A 26,602-nucleotide genomic window follows, 5' to 3' on the forward strand; every position below is an offset into this window, starting at 1 on the left:
CCTCCCAAGTATCTGGGATTACAGGCATCTGCCACCACTCCTGGCTAATTTTGTATTTTTAGTAGAGACGGGGTTTCACCACATTGGTCAGGCTGGTCTCGGAACTCCTGACCTCAGGTGATCCATTCGCCTTGGCCTCCCAGAGTGCTGGGATTATAGGTGTGAGCCACTGTGCCTGGCCAGCAGTGAACTTTAGGAATGAATATAGACTTTCCTTTCCCCTCCCATTCCCTATATCCACTTCTGTATCCCTTTCATTCCATTCTCTCATCCTTTATTTGGTGTGTCTGGAGATGTGTATGGTCTTTTGTGATTGGGCAGCAGCTTAAAGGGGGAGACTACTGCCTGGGACACTGGGAAAGGCTCTACTGAGATGAATGACCCTTCCAATTTGAAGGATGAATTGCGGTTTGACAGAAAATGGTATGGGCACATAGGCCGAGAACAGTACACAAAGATACACTGGCAGAAGAGGATGGTGACATGGTTGCTTGGAAGAGGTGGTGGGAGATGACTTCTTTTTTTGTTTGTTTTTTTTTTGAGACAGAGTCTCTCTCTGTCGCCCAGGCTGGAGTGCAGTGGTGTCATCTTGGCTCACTGCAACCTCCGCCTCCCGTGTTCAAGTGATTCCCTTGCTTCAGCCTCACGCATAGCTGGGATTACAGGTGCCCGCCACCATGTCCGGCTAATTTTTGTATTTTTATTAGAGACAGGGTTTCCCCATGTTGGCCAGGCTGGTCTCAAACTCCTGACCTCAGGTGATCCACCTACCTTGGCCTCACAAAGTGCTGGGATTATAGGCGTGAGCCACCGCGCCCTACTAAGATGACTTTAGAGTAGTAGATTGTGCTAAGATTGTGAAGGGTTTTGTTTTTCATACCAAGGCATTTGAGCTTTTCCTGTAGGTAGGTGATAGTCATTTAAACGGCTAAGCAGAACACATTTATGCTTTAGAAAAGATACCAACTTCTCTTATTCATTTTTTTTTTTTTTGAGACAGATTCTCACTCTGTCACCCAGGCTGGAGTACAGTGGTATGATCTTGGTTCACTGCAACCTCCACCTCCCCTATTCAAGTGATTCTCTTGCCTCAGCCTCCTGAGTAGCTAGTATTACAGGCGCCCGCCACCATGCTCAGCTAATTTTTGTATTTTTAGTGGAAATGGGGTTTCACTGGGTTAGCCAGCCTAGTCTTGAGCTCCGAACCTCAGGTGATCCACCTGCCTTAGCCTCCCAAAGTGCTGGGATTACAGGCATGAGCCACCACACCTGGCCGAGATTGTGAAGGGTTTCGTTTTTCATATTAAGGCATTTGAGCTTTTCCTGTAGGTAGGTAGGTGATTTTTTTCTTTTTTTTGAGCTCTGTTGCCAGGCTGGAGTGCAGTGGCACTATCTCGTCTCACTGCAACGTCTGCCTCCTGGGTTCAAGCAATTTTTCTACCTCAGCCTCCCAAGTAGCTGGGACTACAGGCGCATGCTGCCATGCTCAGCTATTTTTTTTTTTTTTTTTGTATTTTAGTTGAGACAGGGTTTCACCATGCTGGCCACTCTGGTCTCGAACTCCTGACCTCGTGATCTGCCGACCTCAGCCTCTCAAAGTGCTAGGATTACAGGCGTGAGCCACTGCACCTGGCCTATTCATTCATTTTGACTGTTAAGATGTTTTCCTGCCGGGCGCGGTGGCTCACGCCTGTAATCCCAGCACTTTGGGAGGCCGAGGCGGGCGGATCACAAGGTCAGGAGATCGAGACCACGGTGAAACCCCGTCTCTACTAAAAAATACAAAAAATTAGCCGGGCGCGGTTGTGGGCGCCTGTAGTCCCAGCTACTCGGGAGGCTGAGGCAGGAGAATGGCGTGAACCTGGGAGGCGGAGCTTGCAGTGAGCCGAGATCGCGCCACTGCACTCCAGCCTGGGCGACAGAGCGAGACTCCGTCTCAAAAAAAAAAAAAAAAAAAGATGTTTTCCTTTTTGCCGAATTTTAAGTCCACTTGAGTCTCGCTCTGTGGCCCAGGCTGGAGTGCAGTGGTGCCATCTCAGCCACTGCAAGCTCCGCCTCCCGGGTTCACACTGTTCTCCTGCCTCAGCCTCCTGAGTAGCTGGGACTACAGGCACCCGCCACTATGCCCGGCTAATTTTTTGTACTTTTAGTAGAGACGGGGTTTCACTGCGTTAGCCAGGATGGTCTCGATCTCCTGACCTTGTGATCCGCCCACCTTGGCCTCCCAAAGTGCTGAGATTACAGGCGTGAGCCACTGTGCCTGGCCTTAAGTCCACTTGTTCTTATTTTGTCCTACTGGTACCTTTTCAGCATGTGGTGTTTTATTGTGTCTTGTGTGTGTTTATATTGAAGAATTTTATGTTTCTGACCCTGCTGTGTTTGAAAACTGATGGAGTGCCCAAGATGAGGGAGTTTAGCATTAATCTTGATGGTGTACTGTGTTGGTCATGCACTCTCTGGCATGAGCTGCCTGAAGCACATTGTCAAAGATGAAAGCTCTTTTGGGGAAAAGTGCTGTCCTGTGAAATCATCCCTTGTCATAGCATATTACTGTATATCTACAACCTCATTCACAGTAGCTTGCATTGTTGTATTGCTTTTGGGACACCTGTGTTTTATCTGGAAATGTAGATAGAAATAGCAGTATTTTTTTTGTATGTATTACATATTGTTTCACTGCTAATCCTCTACACAATTTTTTTAGAATAAAAAAGGGTAAATAGCTTGTGCCATTTTGCTAATTACATAGATTTGACTTTTGATCACATAAATAAAAAATAAAACAAGGCAGGACATTGTCCTGCACATAGTTGATGTGGACAAATACTTTTTATTACTTTGAAATTCTTATTTTGATAGTTTTCTACTTAATGAGGCAAGTGTGTAAGTCTCAGTCTTTTTGAGTTCTCATTATTTAGACATAAGGAAAGGAGAAATGAAGGTTTTTCTTTATTCTCCCCATGCCTTTCCTTTTTTTCTCTTTTATTCTTTTTTTTAAAAAGTAAGAGCAGAGTATACTAGATGAGGACAACTTAAGGTGGTACTGGAATTTAGGTGTTTTTACTGGAAAAAAGGCATTTCCTTTGTGATGGTTTAAAGAAAATAGTAAGGAGATAAGAATCAGTTCAACTACTTAATTCAGGAAGTCAGGAGAGAGATATACAAAGCATAGGAGGGAATCAAGTTTTCTTGCTTTCTTTTTTTTTTTTTTTTTTTTGAGACAGAGTCTCATTCTGTCGCCCAGGCTGAAGTGCAGTGGCCCCATCTTGACTCACTGCAACCTCTGCCTCCTGGGTTCAAGCAATTCTCCTGCCTCAGCCTCCCGAGTAGCTGGGATTACAGGCGTGTATCACCATGTTTGGCTGATTTTTGTATTTTAGTAGAAATGGGGTTTCACCATGTTGGTCAGGCTGGTTTCAAACTTCTTTTTTTTGAGACGGAGTCTCACTCTGTCGCCCAGGCTGGAGTGCAGTGGTGCGATCTCAGCTCATTGCAAGCTCTGCCTCCCGGGTTCATACCATTCTCCTGCCTCAGCCTCCCGAGTAGCTAGGACTATAGGCGCCCGCCACCACGCTTGGCTAATTTTTTGTATTTTTAGTAAAGATGGGGTTTCACCGTGTTAGTCAGGATGGTCTCGCTCTCCTGACCTCATGATCCGCCTGCCTCGGCTTCCCAAAGTGCTGGGATTACAGGCTTGAGCCACTGCACCCGGCCTCAAAGTTTTTCAAGAGCCATGAAGGATCTCCCTAGACCGGAACATGGGAGGACGTGGGGCTGAGGCTTCTGTAGTCACTGTGCCTTCCATTACGCTGGTGGTAGACTTTTAGTAGGTGCTCAATAAATCATTTTGAGTGACTGAGACCGACTTTGGGGTAAGGATTTTGTTTTTTTTCTGCTGAGACAGAGTGTTACTCTGTTGCCCAGGCTGGAGTGCAATGGTGTGATCTCGGCTCATTCTAGCCTCTGCCTCCCAGGTTCAAGCAATTCTCTTGCTTCAGCCTCCCGAATAGCTGGGATTACAGGTGGCCACCACCACACACAGCTATTTTTGCATTTTTAGTAGAGACAGGGTTTTACCATGTTTGCCAGGCTGGTCTTGAACTCCTGACCTGAGGTGACCTGCCCGCTTCGGCCTCTCAGAGTGCTGGGATTACAGTCATGAGCCACTGCACCCAGCCCAGAAATACTATTAGTAGTAGTATTATACAACTTCCTTGTATGATAAAAGACTCCACAAAAAGTATTCAGCATGAATTATGATAATTCTGTAGTTTTAGTAAGCCATTGCAGTAACCTATAAAACACATTTTGATGTCTAACTTTATCTGTCAGATTTTTTTTTTGTCTGAAAATGACAGATCCTTTGTTCTGAGTTTTGATTTAAAACATATAATCTCTTATCTGTGTGACATTTAAAAGAAGCAGAAGACATAGTTCTAACCTCAGGAAGTTTAGAATCGTAATTGGGAAGACAACCATAAGCACATACTTTTTGGAATTGGAGCTTGAAGGATTCACAGGATTTGATAGATTGTTAGGGAAGAAGTGGAAGTAGAATAGCATATTCTGCAAACATGTAGAAATGCTGTGTTTGTGTGGGAGAGTACTAAGGCTTCAGGTAGAAAGAGTAGATCCAGATTATAGAGAGCCTTGAAGCTTTCGCCTTAAGACCTTAAGATTTAGAATAGGATGCTGGCAGTAAGGGTAGAGAAGAATGGGTATACCATGGATACATTACAAAGAAATAATTAACACTGCTCAGAGATTGACATGTAAGATATCTGGAGTAGGGGATGGTGATGCATGCCTTCATGGGGAAAGTATTTAAGACTTTGAATTTGAGTTCAGATTTGGGTATGAGGTATGCAGGTGAACCTCAAAATTGGGGCTTAACCCAAGGGGGTTCTTGGCTTTGTGCAAGGTTCATGAGCAAGCCAATAGAGAAAAAGGAAAGCAAGTTTATTAGAGCAGCAGAGTACAGGAAATGGCTGCCCCATAGACACAGCAATAGCAGCAGCCCTTGTGAATAGATAGCTATTCCTTGACTATATACTAAACAAGGGCAGGTTATTCATCAATATTCTAGAAAAGGGGCAGGGAGTTCCCAGAACCAAGAGATCCTCCCGTTTTAAACCATTTAAGGTAACTTCTAGGGGTTGCCATGGCATTTGCAAACTGTCGTGGCACTGGTGGGACTTTTCTTCTTTGTATGTATGTGTGTATGTATGTTTTTATTTATTTTTTATTTTTTTTGAGACAGAGTCTCACTCTGTTGCCCAGGCTGGAGTGTAGTGGCATGATCTTGGCTCACTACAACCTCTGCCTCCTGGGTTCAAGCGATTCTCCTGCTCCAGCCTTTCGAGTACCTGTAACTACAGGCATGCACCACCATGCTCAGCTAATTTTTTTGTTGTTTTTTTTTTGAGACAGAGTCTCACTCTGTTGCCCAGGCTGGAGTGCAGTGGCGCGATCTCGGTTCACTGCAACCTCCGCTTCCTGGGTTCAAGCGATTCTCCTGCCTCAGCCTCCTGAGTAGCTGGGGTTATAGGTACCCACCACCATGCCCAGCTAATTTTTGTGTTCTTAATAGAGACAGGGTTTCACCATGTTGGTCAGGCTGGTCTCGAACTCCTGACCTCGTGACCTGCTCTCTTCAGCCTCCCAAAGTGCTGGGATTACAGGCTTGAGGCACTGCACCTGGCTTTTTTTGTATTTTTAATTGAGATAGGGTTTCGCCATGTTGGCCAGGCTGGTCGTGAACTCCTGACCTCAGGTGATCTGCCTGCCTCAGCCTCCCAAAGTGCTGGGATTACAGGCATGAGCCACCACGCCCGGCCCGTTTTTATTTTTTAAAACCAATCCATTTAATTGTGTCTTTCAAGGTAAACAATATACGGAGCCTGGATCCCAAGCCTGAGAATGCTAGAGCTATGGGTGCAAAACTTGTGGTATTCTCAGAGTTAGAAGGGTTAGAACTCATGGTGTTACGAGGCAGAGAACATACGGAATTTGTGTATTCCATTTAGCGATTTTGTAAATTACCAGAAACAGACCCAAAGAGTCTTTCAAGATGGGAAAAATTCAACTCCTGGTTTTGTTTTGTTTTGTTTTGTTTTGTTTGAGACATAGTTTTGCTCTTGTTTCCCAGGCTGGAGTGCAATGGCACAATCTCAATGGCCCCTCCTCAGTTCAAGCAATTCTTCTGCCTCAGCCTCCTGAGTAGCTGGGACTACAGCTCAGCTAATTTTGTGTGCCACCATGCTCAGCTAATTTTTGTATGTTTAGTGGAGACGGGGTTTCACCATGTTGGCCAGGCTGGTCTCAAACTCGTGACCTCAAGTCATCCACCCACCTTGGCCTCTCAAAGTACTGGGATTATAGGCGTGAGCCACCATGCCTGGCCCAGGACAGCTTTTTAACAAGCAGTTAAAGTGGAAAAGAACCCCCTAGTAGCACACTGATTTAGTTTACAAATTAAAAAGTCTGTATGTTTTACATTTTCTCCTTTTTCTCTTTATATCACTTTTTTCCTTTATCTTTCTCTTTGTCGTCTTTTGTATCCTTTTTTGCTCTCTTCTTTTTCCTATCTTTCTTCTCTACATCCCAGTTGGCAATCTTGTTGATGAGGTTGTGCAGGGTGATCACAGAATGGATCGGCGAGGCCAAGTACACCACCACCATTTGGTTATTGGTCTTCGGTAAAAGGCCTTGACAAGGGCTGGGCGCGGTGGTTCATGCCTGTATTCCCAGCATTTTGGGAGGCCGAAGAGGGTGGATCACCTGAGGTCAGGAGTTCAGGACCAGCCTGACCAACATGGAGAAACCCTGTCTCTACTAAAAATACAAAATTAGCCAGGCATGGTGGCGCATGCCTGTAATCCCAACTACTCGGGAGGCCGAGGCAGGAGAATCGCTTGAACCTGGGAGGCAGAGGTTGCGGTGAGCCGAGATCACACCATTGCACTCCAGCCTGGGCAAAAAGAGTGAAACTCCGTCTCAAAAAAAAAAAAAAAAAAAAGGCCTTGACAAACTCCAGTAGGCTGATGACTGGCAGCAGCTTGAAGACTTCCTGAAGCTGATGATTTGGTGGTTGGTGGACAGTTTGCCTGTGGCAACTTTTTCCAGGTAGCTTCTGATACCCAGAAGCTTGGAGTTCAGTCCCTTCAAATCCAGGACCTGGTTTGTGATCCACTGGGAAAGAGTGCCCACTGTAGTGTCTTTGATGTCTTGTAGCAAGTGAAAAGGAACTCCAATTTCCTTAGCTTCCTCTGCTCCAGTTTCACTGGTCACATGCTCAAATGTTTTCAAGGCTGAAGTTCCATCATCATAGATTTCTCCTGAAATATATGCTTCTATAGGCAGCCCTAAGTCCTTTGGCTTCATGTCACTAGTGACCAATACTGAGTTATGACAGTATCTTTTCATGATTTCATTGAAGGCAGTGTCATTCTTGTGTAGTTTAGGGCCTGTGTGGTACCACCCAACTGTTCTTTCTCTGGCATTCATCCTCTTAAACATCCTATATGTGTTTTCCAAATAATCGTGGGCTAAAAAACAATCATCTGTGTCATCTTCATTAAAAGGGACTGCAGAACTGCTGGATACATCAAGTACTTTCATTTGCCATGACTGCAAAAGCACATGAAGAATGCATTTCTGTTTTCCAACCTTGCTGATTCTGTTGAAATGATCCACCACACTGAGCAGTATACCTGGGGGTGGACCACCACCTTCTGCATCACCAGGTCCAGCCTCATGATACACTCTGGCCACCAGGCCTGGCTCCCTGTGACCCACTGGAGTTTCTTTTAGCATGGAAATGCATTATAATTAGTGTGTAATAAGCAGTGAGAACAACCAAAGGTCACTTTTGTTGCCATCTTGGTTATAACTGGTTTTGGCTGCTTTCTTTGCTGCATCCTGTTTTGATCAGGGTTTTGTTCTTGTTTTCTTCAGCAAGGGTCTCTGGCCAGTGCTTGGAAAACAAATCCTGCTTCTGTCCTACCTCACTCCCCACATTATATACTCCCCTTCAGTCTTTTTTTTTTTTTTTTTTTGAGACGGAGTCTCACGCTGTTGCCCAGGCTGGAGTGCAGTGGCGCGATCTCGGCTCACTGCAAGCTCCGCCTCCCGGGTTCCCGCCATTCTCCTGCCTCAGCCTCCTGAGTAGCTGGGACTACAGGCGCCCGCCACCGCGCCCAGCTAATTTTTTGTATTTTTAGTAGAGACGGGGTTTCACTGTGGTCTCGATCTCCTGACCTTGTGATCCGCCCGCCTCAGCCTCCCAAAGTGCTGGGATTACAGGCTTGAGCCACCGCGCCCGGCCTCCCCTTCAGTCTTAACAGGGTTGTAGAAGGGTGGAAGTCCATCTTCTGCAACTGCTTCCTGTTGTTTTTATGGGCATTGGCCCTGCCTAGCACTGGAGGAGTAAAAATCTCTTGATGCCTCATCTAAGGGATCAGAACAAGGATGTGTTGGAAGCCATGTGCTAGCATCATCTTCACATGGAAATTGTTGCAATCTAGAAGACACAAATGTTACAAGGAGGCTGTAGGTGGCAGGGCCAAAGACTGGTAGTTATAGGATAGCCACTGGAGGTCCTAAAAAGAGTAGAAACCAGGTGAGACTTGGGAGGGTGTTTTCTTTGTTGTTATTTTTTGGGTTTTTTTGAGACAGGATCTAGCTCTGTCACCAAGGCTGGAGTGCAGTGGTGTGATCGTGGCCCACTGCAGCTTCAACCTCCCAGGCTCAAGTGATCCTCCTGCCTTAGCCTCCTGAGTAGCTGGGAACACAGGTGTGTGCCAGCAACACCCAGCTGATTTTTAAATTTTTTTGTAGAGACAGTCTCACTATGTTGCCCGGGCTGGTCTTGACTCATCCTCCCACTTTAGCCTCCCACAGTACTGGTATTGCAGGCGTGAGCCACTGTGCCTGGCCAGGAGGGTACTTTTTATGGTCAACCAGATATAGCTGGGGTCAGTTCCCTGGTTATATATATGTAACCAGGTGGCTTGCTCTTAGAACTTTTGAGTGTTAACCTCAACCTGTCCAGAGTTGTTAATATATATGCAGCGGGTCTTATTGATAACAGTGCAGACTCCACCTTTTTCAGTCAATAAATAATCCAAGACTAGTCTGTTGTCAGGGTTACATTTGCCAGAGAGTCCAGAGATTCCTGAATTCTTCTTAATGTCTGACTTGTGTTGGTGGCCAGAGATTCTAGGGCCTGAGTTATGTTTCTTAGCGTTGACTTCTGGTATGCAAAGCCCCCCACGCGAGGCCACCACCCCTATTGCTGTCCCAATTCCTGTAAAAATTAATCCTATTGCTCTTTTACTTCTTGTTTTTCTAGGTTTTATGGGGTTATGAATGGATACCCCCTGAAGGGATAATGGTGGCCAAAATACATTCACTGGTGTTTCAAGGTTTTGATAAGCAAAATAGAAAGCTATTCCTAGAAGAATAAATGGTTCCCTACAGGGTTGGAAGTGGGTGTGGGACAGGATTTCTTCCCCTAAAGGTGAACCCAGATGGGTCACAAATTGAATCCTTGCAAGGTATGCCGTGCATTTTTTTATTGCCAAACTGGGTCTATAGAGATACCTTTTCCAGGTTCCAATGCGGGTGATTGGATAGCCCTCATTTTCCACCAGAGGGTGGTACCTCCATCTTTCCAGATTAAGCAGTCGTTTCTCCCTTGCATGTATTGGTCCTGGAGGAGGCACCATGTATAGTCTCCTTGTTTACCAGTGGGATCCCATTTGCCCTCCCATGGCCTTGGGAATTTGGCCACTAGGGTTAGTTCAAAGCATCATGGGGAATTTCTGTCTCTGTGTCATTGCCACAACAATTTGTGCAAACGATAGTATCATTAGTACACTGGAGCTGTAGATACCCAGCGTCCTAGGTCCAGGTAATAGTAGGGGGGTAGGAGGGTGGTTGGAGAGGAGTCAGGTGAATCTGTTAAGTGTGGGAGAGAGCCATTTTACAAGTAGGGGCCTAGGTACCAGAGGAACACTATGGCCAATTAGGAGGTTTGGGGAGATGGCTGTGAGGTTTGCAGGTTGCACCAGAGGGTGATGCTGTCTATCCTGAGGGTGCTGATGACAGATTCCGCAATCACGCATGCTATTTCCCGATGCTATAATTCTAGAAATGTTTACTATGGAGTTTTGTTCCCATTCCACAGTGAGTTAGATTGATTAGAAGCAGGGAGCAAGAAGAACAGGGACAACTGGGTATCACACTGGGCTATAGGGTGGTCCCTATACTCAATAAGGACAAGTAAGGTGTTTCTCAGGAGGAGGTGGTTGCTACTTATCTGTCTTGTGAAATGGCAACTTTAAATCTTCCAGAGGTTTGCAGGTGTAGGTCATAGTGTCCTAGTCTTATGCCTGTAGGGATTCACAAAAAACAGGTTTGTTTAATCCAGGACAGGCGTACCTAGCTAGTGATTCCCCGAAGTTTAACAGCAATGGGAGTGCTTAACAATACCTAATGGGGAGTGGGGGCCCTTCCATATTGATTATATTGCAATTGATCTTCAAGGGGTACTTCTTTCCAAGTTGGTTTTTTTTTTTTTGAGATGGGGTCTTGCTCTGTTGCCCAGTCTGGAGTGCAGTGGCGCTATCTCGGCTCACTGCAACCTCTGCCTCCTGGGTTCAAGCGATTCCCCTGCCTCAGCCTCCCAAGTAGCTGGGAGTACAGGCGTGTGCCACTATGCCGAGCTAATTTTTTTGTATTTTACTAGAGATGGGGTTTCACCTTGTTGGCCAGGATGGTCTTGATCTCTTGACCTCGTGATCCACCCACTTTGGCCTCCCAGAGTGCTAGGATTACGGGTGTGAGCCACCGGCCTGGCCCTTTCCAAGTTTTTAATAGGACTAAGTTTCCTGGTTAAACAGAGCAATCTTTTCCTTTGTGGGAAAGGGCAATACTTTATTTTCATATTCTTAGAGGGCCTTTTGAACCTGGCCTCCTAAGTTCCAGAGGGGAGAGGGGAAGGTATAGTGAGGCTTGTCCAACCGCTTGTTTCTTGTCATGGCCTGAATTAGTTTTTCAAGTTTCTTTCTTTTTTCTTTTTTTTTTTTTTGAGACGGAGTTTTGCTCTGTTGCGCAGGCTGCTGGAGTGCAATGGAGCCATCTCTGCTCACTGCAAGCTCCGCCTCCTGGGTTCCTGGCTTCACGCCATTCTCCTGCCTCAGCCTCCTGAGTAGCTGGGACTACAGGTACTCGCCACCATGCCCAGCTAATTTTTTTTTTTTGTATTTTTAGTAGAGACGGGGTTTCACTGTGTTAGCCAGGATGGTCTCGATCTCCTGACCTCGTGATCCACCCGCCTTGGCCTCCAAAAGTTCTGGGATTACAGGCGTGAGCCACCGCACCCGGCCCCCTTTTTTTTTTCTGAGACGGAGTCTCATTCTGTTGCCCAGACTGCTGTGCGGTGACGCAGTCTTGGCTCACTGCAACCTCCGCCTCCCGGGTTCAAGCAATTCTCCTGCCTCAGCCTCATCAAAACTAGCTGGAATTACAGGCATGTGCCACCACACCCAGCTAATTTTTGTATTTTTAGTAGAGACAAGGTTTCACCATCTTGGCCAGGCTGGTCTCGAACTCCTAACCTCAAGTGATCCACCCACCTCGGCCTCCCAAAGTGCTGGGATTACAGGCATAAGCCACTGTGCCTGTCCTATACTACATTTTTCTTAAATAACTAGTCATTCTACTACTCTAGAACAATAATTTACCATATAAGATCCTTTTTTTTCCCTGCCGAGATTTGCAGGATTCTTTCTTATGTAGAATTATTCTCTTTTCTTTATAATTTTCCTTACCAAAAATACCTCTGAACATCCATAACTTTCTTTACCTATCTCTCCCCTACTTACTGGTTCCTTTCTACCTGGTTTCATAAATTACCTTTTCAAGTCCAACCTTTAGATAACTTTTGAATTAGGCACAGTTATTCTTTTTCTCGATAAAAACGCATCTTCTTTGGTGAGTTTTATATCAACCTAGGAAGCAAGAAATCCTGAACTATCAGATATTAGGATTTTATAGATGAGAACCATTCCACAGTTTTTAAAATTTTTTATTTTATTGTAAAATGTTTCCCTATATAATATTCCTTTCTTAATTGGAAATGACCCAGGCATCCAATAAGCATCCAAAATGATTTTAAGATTTTAAATTATACAAAAAGTTCACTTACAAGCATTTATCTCATTACATTTACCTAATTTATTATTATTTATAATTTTTTTTTTTTTTGAGACAGAGTCTCACGCTGTCACCCAGGTTGGAGTGCAGTGGCATAATCTTAGTTTACTGTAACCTCCGCCTCCTGGATTCAAGAGCTTGGGCCTCAGCCTTCCAAGTAGCTGGGATGCATGCACCACCACGCCTGGCTAATTTTTGTATTTTTAGTAGAGATGGGGTTTTGCCATGTTGGCCAGGCTGGTCTCAAACTGCTGACCTCAAGTGATCCACCTGCCTTGGCCACCCAAAGTGCTGGCATTACAGGTGAAGGCCACTGTGCCTAGCTAGAACTATATTAGACAAAATTGGTCATTCAAAGTTATTTCCTGGTTAACCATTTTTAAATTCTGAACATTAGGTGAACCCCTAAGTAAGAATCTTAAACACATGGGCATTTTGCCAGTAACTCAGAAGATTCAGCTATTTTCATTGAGCCAACAATCTTAAATTAGTCTTATTTATACAATTCTGAAGACATTTCTATTTCCAGCAATTATTTAATTAATTGATTTTTTGAGACAGGGTTTCTGTTTCCCTGGCTGGAGTGCAGTGGCATGATCACAGCTCACTGCAGCTTCCACCTCTTGGGGTCAAGTGATCTTCCCATCTCAGCCTCCTCAGTAGCTGGGACTATAGGTGTGTGCCACCACACCTGGCTAACTTTTTTGTTTTTAGAGATGGAGTCTCACTATGTTGCCCAGGCTGGTCCTGAACTCCTGGGCTCTAGCAGTCCTCCCACCTTAGCCTCCCAAAATGTTGGGAGGTGTGAGCGGCGGCACCCAGTCTTTATTAATAATTTGAAAACAAGTTTTATTTACCAAAGGACTCATGTGAACTTGAAAAGCATTTGGACTTTATTAAAGATAGCTGGATTTAAATTATTTCTGACAATTTTGAAACCTGTTCACATGGCTAAACTTTGTTTTTTCTAATAGGTAATCCAAGGAAACTGCAGACTAGAATTTGGGTAAGGTAGTTTTCGTAACAGTTTTATTTTAAAAACCTCTTTTATGCTTTTTTTTTCCCCTTCAGCTTCAGAGGAGGAGGAGATGATTAAAAAGGGCAGGAAAGAAAAAGAGGGAAAGGAAGCAGAGTGGGGGATGAGGGGTACCTTTCCCTTTGTTTCTTTGGTGGGGGAGAGAGAAAGAGAGAGAGAGCAAGCCAGAATACTCATTGACGGATGAAGGGGCACCTTACCATGACAACTTCAAGATCAGAGATCTTGCACCCAAGACCTTGGGACTGTCCCAGGGTGGGACTCTAACCTACAATCCTAAAGAGACATGACCAGTAGAAGTATGATAAAAGAAGACGGAAGAGGTGGAAAGGGAAAGGAAGCTAGGAAAAACAGGCTCCTGTAGCAGCAAATGTGAATTGGGGAAGAGAGGAATTGTTGTTCAGGGGATGTCCTTGGAGTCCCTGAGACAGTGGAGAACTCACCCATCAGTGGAGACACCAAAAAAAAGTGTTCAGGCGGCTGCTTTTCTGTATTGCAGGGAGTCATCATCAGGTCAGAGGGTCAGGGCCTCCAGAAAAATGGGCTTGAACAGGGTATCTCATTTGGGACCCTCATTTTGAGCAGAAAGAAAAACAGACAGGAAGAGACCTGTTGCAGAAAAGAAAATTTATGATTTTAGGAGGGACTAGAAGAAGTTGCTGAAGTGGGTGCAATGACAAAGAGAGTAAGGAAAAAAATGAAACGGCACCAAATGCTGAAAAACCTGGAGTATCTAGACATTGGCCAGTGAGGGTCCCCATACCAGATGCTGAAAACTGGGGAGCATCTGGGGGTGGCCAACAGTGAGGCCCAAAGACATGAGACCTAACACAGTTGGGGCCACAGAACAATGTGACTCTGACATCCCGGAGTCAGCACAAAGGAATACCTCTCAAAATAACAAAAGCCTGCCTTACATGGAATAGAAAGAACTATCCAAATTGCTGAAACAGAGACTACAAACATGACAACAGGATAAACATAAGTATGCATTTAGGCACTAAGAGCAGAAAAGTAAAATGACAGGTCATTAGAAGCTAAAGAGAAAGGTCCAAGAGAGAAGGTGACAAAATAAATTACAAAGGACATGGATGCCCAGGTGTGCTTCTGTCTGGGGCACCCAGATGATGAGGGATAATGAACTGCCTAACAACCTAGAGATACCATTCCCATTTCCTGATTGATTTGAAAAGGTAAAGGGAGAGAGAAGAGAGTGAAAGAGAAAGTAAATCAGTTAACACCACATTGGCCAGGCGCGGTGGCTCACGCCTGTAATCCCAGCACTTTGGGAGGCCGAGGTGGGCGGATCACGAGGTCAGATCGAGACCATCCTGGCTAACACGGTGAAACCCCGTCTCTACTAAAAATACAAAAAAATTAGCTGGGCGTGGTGGCGGGCGCCTGTAGTCCCGGCTACTTGAGAAGCTGAGGCAGCAGAATGGCGTGAACCCGGGAGGCGGAGCTTACAGTGAGCCGAGATCGCGCCACTGCACTCCAGCCTGTGCAACAGAACAAGACTCCATCTCAAAAAAAAAAAACACCACCACATCGGCCAGGCGTGGTGGCTCACGCCTGTAATCCCAGCACTTTGGGACGCCGAGGTGGGTGGATCACGAGGTCAGGAGCTCAAGACCCACCTGGCCAATGTCTCTACTAAAAATAAAAAAATTAGCCAGGCATGGTGGCAGACACCTGTCATCCCAGCTACTCGGGAGGCTGAAGCAGGAGAATCGCTTGAACCCGGGAGGCGGAGGTTGCAGTGAACTGAGATCGTGCCACAGCACTCCACCCTGGGTGGCAGAGCAAGATGCCATCTCAAAAAAAACCCAAAAAACAAAACACACATTGAGGGGGAACAAAGGGGACACTCACCTTTTCGTGGAGGCCAAATGGTGCCAGTCAGTCTTTGGGTTCAAGCAATTCTTGTGCCTCAGCCTCCTAAGTACCTGGGATTACAGGTGTGCACCACCGTGGCTGGCTAATTTTTTGTATTTTTAGTAGAGCCGGGGTTTTGCTGTGTTGCCCAGACTAGAACTCCTGAGCTCAGGCAATCCACCTGCCTTGGCCTCCCAAAGTGCTAGGATTACAGGTGTGAGCCACAGTGCTCAACCCAATCAGTTTTAATTTAGGGTCTGGCTAGAGGGCTCCCTCAGTTCCCTTTGGCTTATTATTGATCCCTTCATAGTCACCAAGGAATGATGCAGGTGAACCCCAAATTGGGGCTCAGCCCAGGAGGGTTCTTGGCTTTGCAATGGAAGGAATCATGACTGAACCAACAGAGTGAATTAAAAGTAAGTTTATTAGAGAAACAGAGGAAGGGAAATGGCTGCTCCATAAGAAAGAGAAGTAGCAGCAGCAGCAGCCCTGTGGATTGCTGGCTAGCTGTATATATACAAAGACAACAAGGAAAAAATATGTAACGGTGCCAAATGTCAAAATACCCAGAGTATCCAGGCATCAGCCCATGAGAGTCCCCATACCAAATACCGAAAATCCCAGAGCATCTAGGGGGTGGCCAACAGTGACCCCCCCAAAGGCATGAGATCTATATGGCCATATATATATGGGTATACTTTGATTATATGCTAAATAAGGGGCGGATTGTTAATGGATTTTCTGGAAAAGGGGTGAGGAGTTCCCAGAACTGAGAGTCCCTCCCCTTTTAAACCATATAAGGTAACATCTGGGGGTTGCCCTGGCATTTGTAAACTGTCATGGTGCTGGTGGGAGGTTCTTTTAGCATGCAGATGTGAGGAGGGCAACAGGAGGTGGCTTTCATCACCATCTTGCTTTTAGCTGGTTCTGGCCAGTTTTTTGATCAGCTCCTGTTTTGTTCAGCGGGGTCTTTTGAACAATGCTTGGAAAACAAGTCCTGCTGATCTCCTACCTCAAATGGAATGTGAGGTGACAATAGGGCCAGCAAGCAAAAATAGAAATCTGAGATTGAAATTTAGTAAGAGGCAAGGACTAGAAATGTTCACAGTGTTAGTCATGGTTCTTCTCCATGGAAACAGACATGGAGGGGGAAGAACAGTGGATTAAAGAAAACCTTGCATTGAGGGGAAGATAACAGAGAAGGAACAACTGGAGAAGTAGTAGTAAAAGTGAAAAGAGGAAGGAGAGCTTTAAGAACAAGGTACTTTAAAATTTAGTAGCAAAGGAGGGATAAGGATAATACCTGAGAAAAAGGTTACATTTGAAGATTGATGATCTTGGAGAGTAGATTCAGGAGTTTGTTGAGGAAAGGACATTATATGAAGGATTTAAAGAGGAAGGAATGGGGCTGGGAACAGTGGCTCACACCTGTAATCCCAACACTTTGGAAGGCCAAGATGTGGGGATCTTGTGGCCAGGAGTTCAAGAACAGCCTGGGCAACATAGCTAGGTTCCATCTCTACAGAAAACTTTTTTTTTTTTTTTTCTTTTTGAGACGGAGTCTCTCTCTGTTGCCTAGGCTGGAGTGCAGTGGCGCAGTCTCAGCTCACTGCAAGCTCTACCGCCCGGGTTCAAGTGATTGTCCTGCCTCAGCCTCCCGAGTAGCTGGGACTACAGGCGCCCGCCACCACGCCCGACTAATTTTTTGTATTTTTAGTGGAGAAGGGGTTTTACCGTGTTAGCCAGGATGGTCTCCATCTCCTGACCTCGTGATCTGCCCACCTTGGCCTCCCAAAGTGCTGGGATTACAGGTGTGAGCCACTGCCCCAGCCCAGAAAACTTTTAAAAATTAGCCAAGTGTGGTGGTGCATACCTGTAGTCCCAGCTACTCAGGAGGTTGAAACAGGGACAGTTTGAGCCCAGGAGTTCAAGGTTTCAGTGAGATCTCATTGCATCACTGCACTCCAGCCTGGGTGACAGAGCAAGACCTTGTCTGTACAAAAAAGGAAAAAAGAGGAGGAATGAAACACCAGAGATTTCTTTCCTCCCTCTCGCCCATCCCTGTCCTCCCCTTCTCCCCCCCTTCCTCCCTTCCTCCCTTCCTCCCCTCCTCCCCTCCTCCCCTCTTCCCCTCCCCTCCACTTCCTTCCCTTTTTTTTTTTTTTTTTTTTTGAGACGGAGTCTCGTGCTGTCGCCCAGGCTGGAGTGCAGTGGCACTATCTCGGCTCACTGCGAGCTCCGCCTCCCGGGTTCACGCCATTCTCCTGCCTCAGCCTCCCGAGTAGCTGTGACTACAGGTGCCCGCCACCTCGCCCGGCTAGTTTTTTTGTATTTTTTAGTAGAGACGGGGTTTCACCGTGTTAGCCGGGATGGTCTCGATCTCCTGACCTCATGATCCACCCGTCTCGGCCTCCCAAAGTGCTGGGATTACAGGCTTGAGCCACTGCGCCTGGCCTTTTTTTTTTTTTTGAGACGGAGTCTTGCTCTGTCGCCCAGGCTGGAGTGCAGTGGCCGGATTTTGGCTCACTGCAAACTCTGCCTCCCGAGTTCACACCGTTCTCCTGTCTCAGCCTGCCGAGTAGCTGGGACTATAGGCGCCCACCACCATACCCGGCTAATTTTTTGTATTTTTAGTAGAGATGGGGTTTCCCTATAGCCAGGATGGTCTTGATCTCCTGACCTTCTGCCCGCCTCAGCCTCCCAAAGTGTTGGGATTACAGGCGTGAGCCACCGTACCCAGCCTTCGTTCCTTTTTTTGCGGTGGGGGAATGGGCGATGATAAATAGCTAGAGAAGGCAGCAAGATTATTGAATATTTTTTCAAGATAAGTTGTCAGAAGGAACTGGAGGAAATTATAATATTAAAATGCTAGAGAAGGAATGGATAAATAACTATGGGTTCATAGTCACTCAGTTATTGATAAGTGTAATTAAGAGATATTTAAAATCAGTTTACAGATACCCAGATTTAGATAAACATTTATGGTTTAGTATTATCTGTTATATCACTCCCCTTCATTCATCTGGAGAATCGAAAATTGATTCTACTACTTTGCACTTTGATTAGTTGTATATACAAGTAATAGCAATAAAAGTACACTGTGAGAGTCTCTCCAGAATTTTTCTTTAACTTTTTTACTTTTTGTAACACAAAACAGGAAGAAAGAAAGATTGACAATTCATATATATCTACTTTGGAAAATATTGAAAACTTTAAAGGTGAAAATAAAAATCACCCATAACCTTGCTGTTTAGTACATGTTCTTTTTGTTGTTTTACTTTATTTTATTTTATTTTATTTTATTTTATTTATTTATTTATTTTTTTGAGATGGAGTCTCGCGCTGTCACTCAGGCTGGAGTGCAGTGGCCGGATCTCAGCTCACTGCAAGCTCCGCCTCCCGGGTTCACGCCATTCTCCTGCCTCAGCCTCCCGAGTAGCTGGGACTACAGGCGTCCGCCACCTCGGCCGGCTAGTTTTTTGTATTTTTTAGTAGAGACGGGGTTTCACCGTGTTAACCAGGATGGTCTCGATCTCCTGACCTCGTGATCCGCCCGTCTCGGCCTCCCAAAGTGCTGGGATTACAGGCTTGAGCCACCGCGCCCGGCCTGTTTTACTTTATTTTAAATAACATTTTAATTTTGTGATTATGAATGCAGCAGCATCATATACACTGTAGAAAAAAATGAAAATACTGCATAGAAAAGATAGTTGGATTATTTTGAAGTATTGACATTTTGTTACAATCGATACCTTTTTTTGTTGTTGTTTGTTTTTGAGACGGAGTCTTGCTGTGTCACCCAGGCTGGAGTGCAGTGGCGTGATCTCAGTTCACTGCAACCTCTGCTTCCTGGGTTCAAGCGTTTCTCCTGCCTCAGCCTCCTGAGTAGCTGAGATTACAGGCTCCTGCCACCACACCTGGCTAATTTTTGTATTTTCAGTAGAGACGGGGTTTCCCCATGTTGGTCAGGCTGGTCTCGAACTCCTGACCTTGTGATCCACCTGCGTAGGCCTCCGAAAGTGCTGGGATTATGGTGTGAGCCACTGCGCCTGGCGATACATTGTTAAATCATGTTTCTTTTTTCTTTTTTTGAGAAGGAGTCTCACTCTGTTGCCCAGGTTGGAGTGTAGTGGCATGATCTTAGCTCACTGCAACCTTCACCTCCTCAGCTCAGTTGATTCTCTTGCCTCAGCCTCCCAAGTAGCTGGGATTACAGGCACGTGCCACTGCGCCTGGCTAATTTTTGTATTTTTAGGAGAGACAGGGTTTTGCCGTGTTGGCCAGGCTCGTCTTGAACTCCTGATCTCAAGTGATCCACCCACCTCGGCCTTCCAAAGTGTTAGGATTACAGGCTGGAGTGCAGTGGCACGATGTCGGCTCACTGCAAGCTCTGCCTTCTGGGTTTGCATTGCCCAGCCTAAATCATGTTTCTTGACTGCAGGTGTTAGTGTTTAAACTTTTTTTTTTTTTTTTTGAAGAGATGAAGTCTCACTCTGTCATCCGGGCTATAGTCTAGTGGTACAATCATAGCTCACTGCAGCTTCTAACTCCTGGGCTGAAATGATCCTACCAAGTCACTGGGACTATAGGCAGGAGCCACATCATCCAGCTAAAAAAAATGGGACTGCAAACCTGCACAACCACACCCAGCTGCTGCTGCTTTTTTTTTTTTTTTTTTTTTTTTGACTTTTTGCAGACACAAGGTCTCTATAAGTTGCCCAGCATGGAAATGTTTTTTGTTTGTTTGTTTAACCGGTGAGGTCTCATAATTCACTGCAACCTAGAATTCCTGGCCTTAAGTGATCCTGCTGCCTCAGCCTCCTAAAGTGCTGGGATTACAGGTGTGAGCCACTGGGCTTAGCTAGAAATGACTTTTTATTTATTTATTTATTTTTAGAGAGACAGAGTCTTACTGTGTAGCCCAGGCTAGAGTGCAGTAGTACAATAATGGCTCACTACAACCTCTAACTCTTGACTTCCAGTAATCCTCCTGCCTTGGCCTCCCAAAACACTGGAATTACAGGCATGAAGCCACAAATGACTTTTTTTTTTAGACAGGTTCCCACTGTGTTACCTAGGCTGGAGTACAGCGGTGTTACCTAGGCTGGAGTACAGCGGTGTGATCGCGGCTTACTGTTACCTTGACCTCCCAGGCTCAAGTGACTCTCCCACCTCAGCCTCCCAAGTAGCCAGGACTACAGGTGCGCACTACCATGCCTGGCTGATTTTTGTATTTTTTGTCAAGACAACGTTTCACCACATTAGCCAGGCTGGTGTCAAACTCCTGAGCTCAAGTGACCTGTGCACCTCAGCCTCCCGAAGTGCTGGGATTACAGCTGTGAGCCACCATGCCCAGCCCACAAATGACTTTTTAAACAAGCATACTAGAACTTTAAAATCTAAGCAAGTATTGCCCCTCAAAACACAGAGGTTCACTTTGGTAGGCAGAGCCTCCTCTACTGACGTTTTTACTACTTAAAAAATATTTGGGGTCAGGAATGGTGGCTCACACCTATTCCTGTACATTGGGAGGCTGAGGTGGGAGGATTGCTTAAGGGCAGGAGTACAATACCAGACTTGGCAACATAGTGAGACCCCATCTCTACAAAAATAAAATAAAATTAGCTGGGCATGGTGGCAGGAACCTGTAGTCTCAGCTACTTGGGAGGCTGAGGCGGAAGGATCACTTGAGCCCAGGAGGTTGAGGCCAGAGTGAGCTGAGATCACACAACTGCACTCCAGCCTAGGGGACAGAGCAAGACCCTGTCTCAGCAACAACAAAGAATTGGAACTACTTGACCAAGCACGGTGGCTCGTGCTTGTAATCCCAGCACTTTGGGAGGCGGAGGTGGGCAGATCACCTGAGGTCAGGAGTTCAAGACCAGCCTGACCAATATAGAGAAACCCCATCTCTACCAAAAATACAAAATTAGCTGGGTGTGCTGGTACATCCCTGTCATCCCAGCTACTCAGGAGGCTGAGCCAGAAGAATCTCTTGAATCCGGGAGGCGGAGGTTGCGGTGAGCCAAGATCATGCCATTACACTCCAGCTTGGGCAACAAGAGTGGAACTCTGTCTCAAGAAAAAAAAAAAAACCCAGGAAAAATAATTGGAACTACTTTTTAAACTGTCCCTGCAGGACTGGGTGCGTTGGCTCATGCCTGTAATCCCAGCACTTTGGGAGGCGTAGCGGGGCAGATTACTTGAGGTCAGGAGTTTGAGACCAGCCTGCCTAACATGGTGAAACCCTGTCTCTACTAAAAATACAAAAATTAGCCAGGCGTGGTGACATATGCCTGTAATCCCAGCTACTTGGGAGGCTGAGGCAGGAGAATTGCTTGAGCCCGGGAGGTGGAGGTTGCAGTGACCCAAGATTGTGCCACTGTACTTCAGCCTGACCCACAGCGAGACTCTGGAAAAAAAAAAATCTGTCCCTGCAAACACATTATCAGCTGCACCACAAAATCATTTTTCATACTCTACATAGAGGAAATGTTCCTTTTTTCTACAACTTTTTTTTCTCTCTGACTCCACAATGCTTTTCAACTTAATTCCCCTTTCCTGAGCCCTTTAGGACCCCACCTTCCTTTATAGATATGCTGGACGCTAAAAGACCTCAGAAAGAGAAGCTGAGCAGGGTAAGAGAAATAGAGAAAGCAAAACCTTATTCAGAGCATATCTGTAACTTATTTACTGCCAATCTAAGAACTCTGTGTTGATAACATCAAAAATTATTTTTTTAAAATTTATATTTATTTGTTTATTTTTTGGAGACAGTGCCTCACTCTGTTGCCCAGGCTGGAATGCAGTGGTGCGACCTCTGCTCACTGCAACCTCTGCCTCCCAGGTTCAGGTGATTCTTGTGCCTCCTGAATAGCTGGGATTACAGGCACCGGCCACCACGCCTGGCTAATTTTTTGTATTTTAGTAGAGACGAGGTTTCACCATGTTATCCAGCATGGTCTCTAACTCCTGAGCTCAGGCGATTAGCCCACCTTAGCCTCCCAAAGTGCTGGGATTACAGGTGTGAACCACCACGGCTGGCCGATCATCACATCAAAATTAGCTGAGAACAGTACAGATCAACTAATTATAAGCTAAAATCATGCTACTCACTTTTAGGAGGCAAAGAAAGAAGAAGCATAAGTGGAAATTAGGGTATGTAAGTCAAATTTAGAAGAACGAGTAAAATTCTATTAGAATAAACACCATTAAAACGGAAAATTTAGCTGGATGGTGTGATGGAAGTAAGCTATAACAATGCCACTGCACTCCAGGCTAGGCGACAGAGTGAGACCCAAGTATAAAGACTGGCTATGTGTTTTGAAAGAAAATGTTCAACTAAGTAGTGCACAAACTAGGGAAAAAATTCGGGAATAGAACAAGTACACAGTGAAAATTTAGGTGTCCTTTCACTCTGTACTCTTGCTCCCCAAGTCTTCTTCCCAGGTAACTTTTAAACAATTTTTTTGTGTATAGTCCAGGGATATTCTGTATATATGCAAGCTGTTTCCTTGATAGCCTGATTTCTGATATTTACTTTTTACTTTTTTTTTTTTTTTTTTTTTGATATAGAGTCTCGCTCTGTCGCCCAGGCTGGAGTTTAATGGCGCAATCTCGGCACACTGCAACCTCCGCCTCCTGGGTTCAACATGTTCTCCTACCTCAGCCTCCCAAGTAGCTGGGATTACAGATGCCTGCCACCTTGCCTGGCTAATTTTTTGTATTTTTAGTAGAGATGGGGTTTTGCCATGTTGGCCAAGCTGGTCTCGAACTCCTGACTTCAAGTAATCCACCCATCTTGGCCTCCCAAAGTGCTGGGATTACAGGCATGAGCCATTGTGCCCAGCATTCTTTTTTTGTTTGTTTGTTTTGTTTGAGATGGAGTTTTGCTCTGTTGCCCAGGCTGGAGTGAAGTGGCACTGTCTTGGCTCACTGCAACCTCTGCCTCCCAGGTTCAAGCAATTCCCCTGCCTTAGCCTCCCAAGTAACTGGGATTACAGGTGCCTGCCACCATGCCTGGCTTATTTTTGTGTGTTTTTTTTTTTTTTTTTACAGCCAAGGTTTCATCATGTTGGCCAGGCTGGTCTCCAACTCCTGACCTCAAGTGATCTGCCTACCTCAGCCTCCCAAAATACTGAGATTACAGATGTGAGCCACTGCGCCCAGCCTACTTTTAATACTACATGAATATTTCTTTGCGTGTGTGTGTGTGTGTGTGTGTGTGTGTGTGAGAGAGAGAGAGAGAGAGAGAGAGAGAGAGAGACAGTATCTTGCTCTGACACCCAGGCTGGAGTGCAATGGCATGTTCACAGCTCACTGCAGCCTTGAACTCCAGGGCCCAAGTGATTCTCCCACCACACCCTCCTAAGTAGCTGGGACCACAGGTGTGTATCCCCACACCCAGCTAATTTTAGAGCCCCTCACTTTTGTAGAGACAAGGTGTCTCCTTATGTTGCCCAGGCTGGTCCCAAACTCCTGGATCCTGGCTCAAGCAATCTTCCTGCCTTGGCTTCCCAAAGTAATGGGATTACAGGTGTGAGCCACCTGGCCTAGCCTAATTTTAAAAAATTTTTATTTTTAGTAGAGACAAAGCCTCGATATGTTGCTCAGACTGGTTTCAAACTCCTGGGCTCAAGTGATCCTCCTGCCTCGGCCTCCCAAAGTGCTGGGATTATAGTCATGAGCCACCTAATGACTATAAGCACCTGGCTTTTGGCCGGGCGTGGTGGCTCAAGCCTGTAATCCCAGTACTTTGGGAGGCCGAGACGGGCGGATCATGAGGTCAGGAGATCGAGACCATCCTGGCTAATACGGTGAAACCCCGTCTCTACTAAAAAATACAAAAAATTATCCGGGCAAGGTGGCGGGCTCCTGTAGTTCCAGCTACTCGGGAGGCTGAGGCAGGAGAATGGCGGGAACTCGGGAGGCAGAGCTTGCCCTGAGCTGAGATCCGGCCACTGCACTCCAGCCTGGGCGACAGAGCGAGACTCCGTCTCCAAAAAAAAAAAAAAAAAAAAAAAAGCACCTGGCTTTTTTTTGCACGACAGGGTCTTGCTGCATCGCCCAGTCTGGAGTGCAGTGGTGCAGTCATATCTCCCTGTAACCTCAAAATCCTGGCCTCAAGCCATCCTCCCAGCTCAGTTCCCCAAATAACTAGGACTATAAGCATGCACCGTCACCCCGTTTTTCTTTGTCTTTTTAATGCTATCCTCACCTACTCCCCCGACAAAGGGAGTGTTTATGAAGTGTTGAGGTGAGAAAGTTGTCTAGTGGACTGTAGAAGCATATATTTACAATTTTATGGTGACAGTTACTCTTCTGCTCTGTCAAATTCATTTACAAGGTCAGGGCATTTTATAATTATAGTTGATGAAATGTGGTTTTAATGGTCATCTATATAAAATGTCATCAGGAATTTCCTCTACAATTATGAGTCTGATTTTTCGTAGGAAAAAATACAAAACTGAAAGCATGTTAGAAACCAAAAGACCTTAGCAATTACCTAGTTTATCTCCCTGACTTTACAGATGAGTAAATTGGATCTGAGCTTTGATTTAAGAAAGGAAAATGCCTGTATAGTAAATGCTTAATTCATGAAGTTGTCTACCTAGAAAGACTATAATAAGACGCTGAATTCTACAACAGAGTATGATTCAGAATGGTCAAAGTGTGGAGCAATATTTGTGATTCTTCAGGGAAACCTCAAATGCATTCTGAAGGGGAGATACCTTCACTGCCATCAGGCAGCCAATCTGCAAAACCAGTAAGCCAGCCCAGGAAATCAACCCAGCCAGATGTTTGTGCTTCTCCTCAAGAAAAGCCACTCAGGACTCTGTTTCACCAACCTGAGGAAGAGACAGAAGATGGTGGACTCTTCATTCCAATGGGTAGGCTTCCTTCTTTTTAATTAAATGAAACATCTTTATTGAAGTATAATATGTAGAAAACTGCACATATCCTAAGATATCCTGAATTCACTATATTTTCACAAATTTAATACACCCTTGTAAGCAGGACCCAGATCGAGATACAGAATGTTATCAGTACCCAGAAGTCCATCTTGTCTTCCCTTTCAGTTACCCTCTACCCAGAGGTTAACCACTCTCCTGATGTCTAGCAGCATATATTGGTTCAATTTTTTTTTTTATTTTCCTTTTGAGACGGAGTTTCGTTCTTGGCTGGAGTACAGGGGCTTGATCTTGGCTCACTGCAACTGTTGCCTCCTGGGTTCAAATGATTCTCCTGCCTCAGCCTCCAGAGTAGCTGGGATTACAGGCGCCTGCCACCACACCCAGCTAATTTTTGTGTTTTTAGTAGAGACATGGTTTTGCTATGTTGGCCAGGCTGGTCTCGAACTCCTGACTTCAGGTGATCCAACCACCTTGGCTTCACAAAGTGCTGGGATTACAGGTGTGAGCCATTGCGCCCAGCCAGTTGTTTTGTCTTTTTGTCTTTTATTTGAATGGAATCATGTGTGTACATTTTATAACTGCCTTTTTTTTTTTTTTTTTTTTTTGAAGACAGGGTCTCACTCTGTCACTCAGACTGGAGTGTAGTGGTGCCATCACAGCTCACTGTGGCCTTGACCTCCTGGGTTAAAGTGATCTTTTTGTCTCAGCCCTGAGTAGCTGGGACTGTAAGCGCGTGCTATCACGGCCAGCTAATATTTTTTTTCTTTTTTTTTGAGATAGAATCTTGCTTTGTTGCCCAGGCTACTGGAATGCAGTGGCTTGATCTCAGCTCACTGCAACCTCCACCTCCTGGGTTCAAGCAATTCTCCTGCTTCAGCATCCCTAGCAGCTGGGATTACAGGCACCTGCCATCATGCCCAGCTAATTTTTGTTTTTTTTTTTTGTAGAGGCGGGGTTTCACCATGTTGGCCAGGCTGGTCTTGAACTCCTGACCTCAGGTGATCTGTCTGCCTTGGCTTTCCAAAGTGCTGGGATTACAGGCATGAGCCACTGCACCCAGCCCAGCCAGCTAATTAAAAAAATTTTTTTTGTAGAGATGGAGCCCCACTGTATTGCCCAGGCTGGTCTCAAACTCCTGTGCTCAATTGATCCTCTTGCCTCGGCCTCCCAAAGTGTTGGGATGACAGGCGTGAGCCACCGTGCCTGGCATTGTGACTGCGTTTATTCTCTCAATGTTTTTTTTTTGTTGTTTTTTCTTTTGAGACAGAGTCTTGCTCTGTCACCCAGACTGGAGTGCAGTAGTGCTATCTTGGCTCACTGCAGTGTCCACCTCCCGGGTTCCAGCGATTCTCCTGCCTCAGCCTCCTGGGTAGCTGGGATTACAGGCACGGCCACCATGCAGGGCTAATTTTTTTATTTTTAGTAGAGACGGGGTTTCACTATGTTGGCCAGGCTGGTCTTGAACTCCTGAGCTCAGGTGATCTGCCAGCCTCGGCCTCCCGATGTGCTGGGATTACAGGTGTGAGTCACCATGCCCAGCCTCAATATTGTTTTTTTT

The 26,602-nt window shown here is 45.6% G+C and overlaps 1 protein-coding gene, 1 long non-coding RNA gene and 1 pseudogene across 18 annotated transcripts in view; 2 read left to right on the forward strand and 1 right to left on the reverse strand.

Moving 5' to 3' along the window:
- The window catches only part of GON4L (gon-4 like), a 104,336-nt gene that overhangs the window by 6,512 nt on the left and 71,222 nt on the right, over window positions 1-26,602 (forward strand). For 12 of the 16 annotated variants that reach the window (XM_077942366.1, XM_077942363.1, XM_077942370.1 and 9 more), the window contains exon 3: window positions 24,829-25,020. In XM_077942366.1, coding sequence (XP_077798492.1) covers window positions 24,829-25,020 — 192 coding nt within the window. Of the gene's footprint in view, window positions 1-13,193; window positions 13,226-20,184; window positions 20,332-24,778; window positions 25,021-26,602 lie in introns of all 16 variants that reach the window. The other 4 variants (XM_077942415.1, XM_077942420.1, XM_077942414.1 and 1 more) reach the window with 3 other exon arrangements.
- Window positions 3,193-7,018, forward strand: LOC144330978 (uncharacterized). Its single transcript, XR_013397741.1, has 3 exons — window positions 3,193-3,938; window positions 5,463-6,154; window positions 6,906-7,018. It is a non-coding gene; the product is annotated as an uncharacterized LOC144330978 (long non-coding RNA).
- Window positions 6,376-7,899, reverse strand: LOC106992836 (26S proteasome non-ATPase regulatory subunit 7-like; annotated as a pseudogene). The gene is made up of 2 exons (XR_013397645.1): window positions 7,011-7,899; window positions 6,376-6,697 (listed from the first exon to the last, which is right to left on the reverse strand). The product of XR_013397645.1 is annotated as a 26S proteasome non-ATPase regulatory subunit 7-like (transcript).

The sequence above is a fragment of the Macaca mulatta genome, chromosome 1 (assembly GCF_049350105.2).
Source record: "Macaca mulatta isolate MMU2019108-1 chromosome 1, T2T-MMU8v2.0, whole genome shotgun sequence".
Classification (NCBI taxonomy): Eukaryota; Metazoa; Chordata; class Mammalia; order Primates; family Cercopithecidae; genus Macaca; species Macaca mulatta.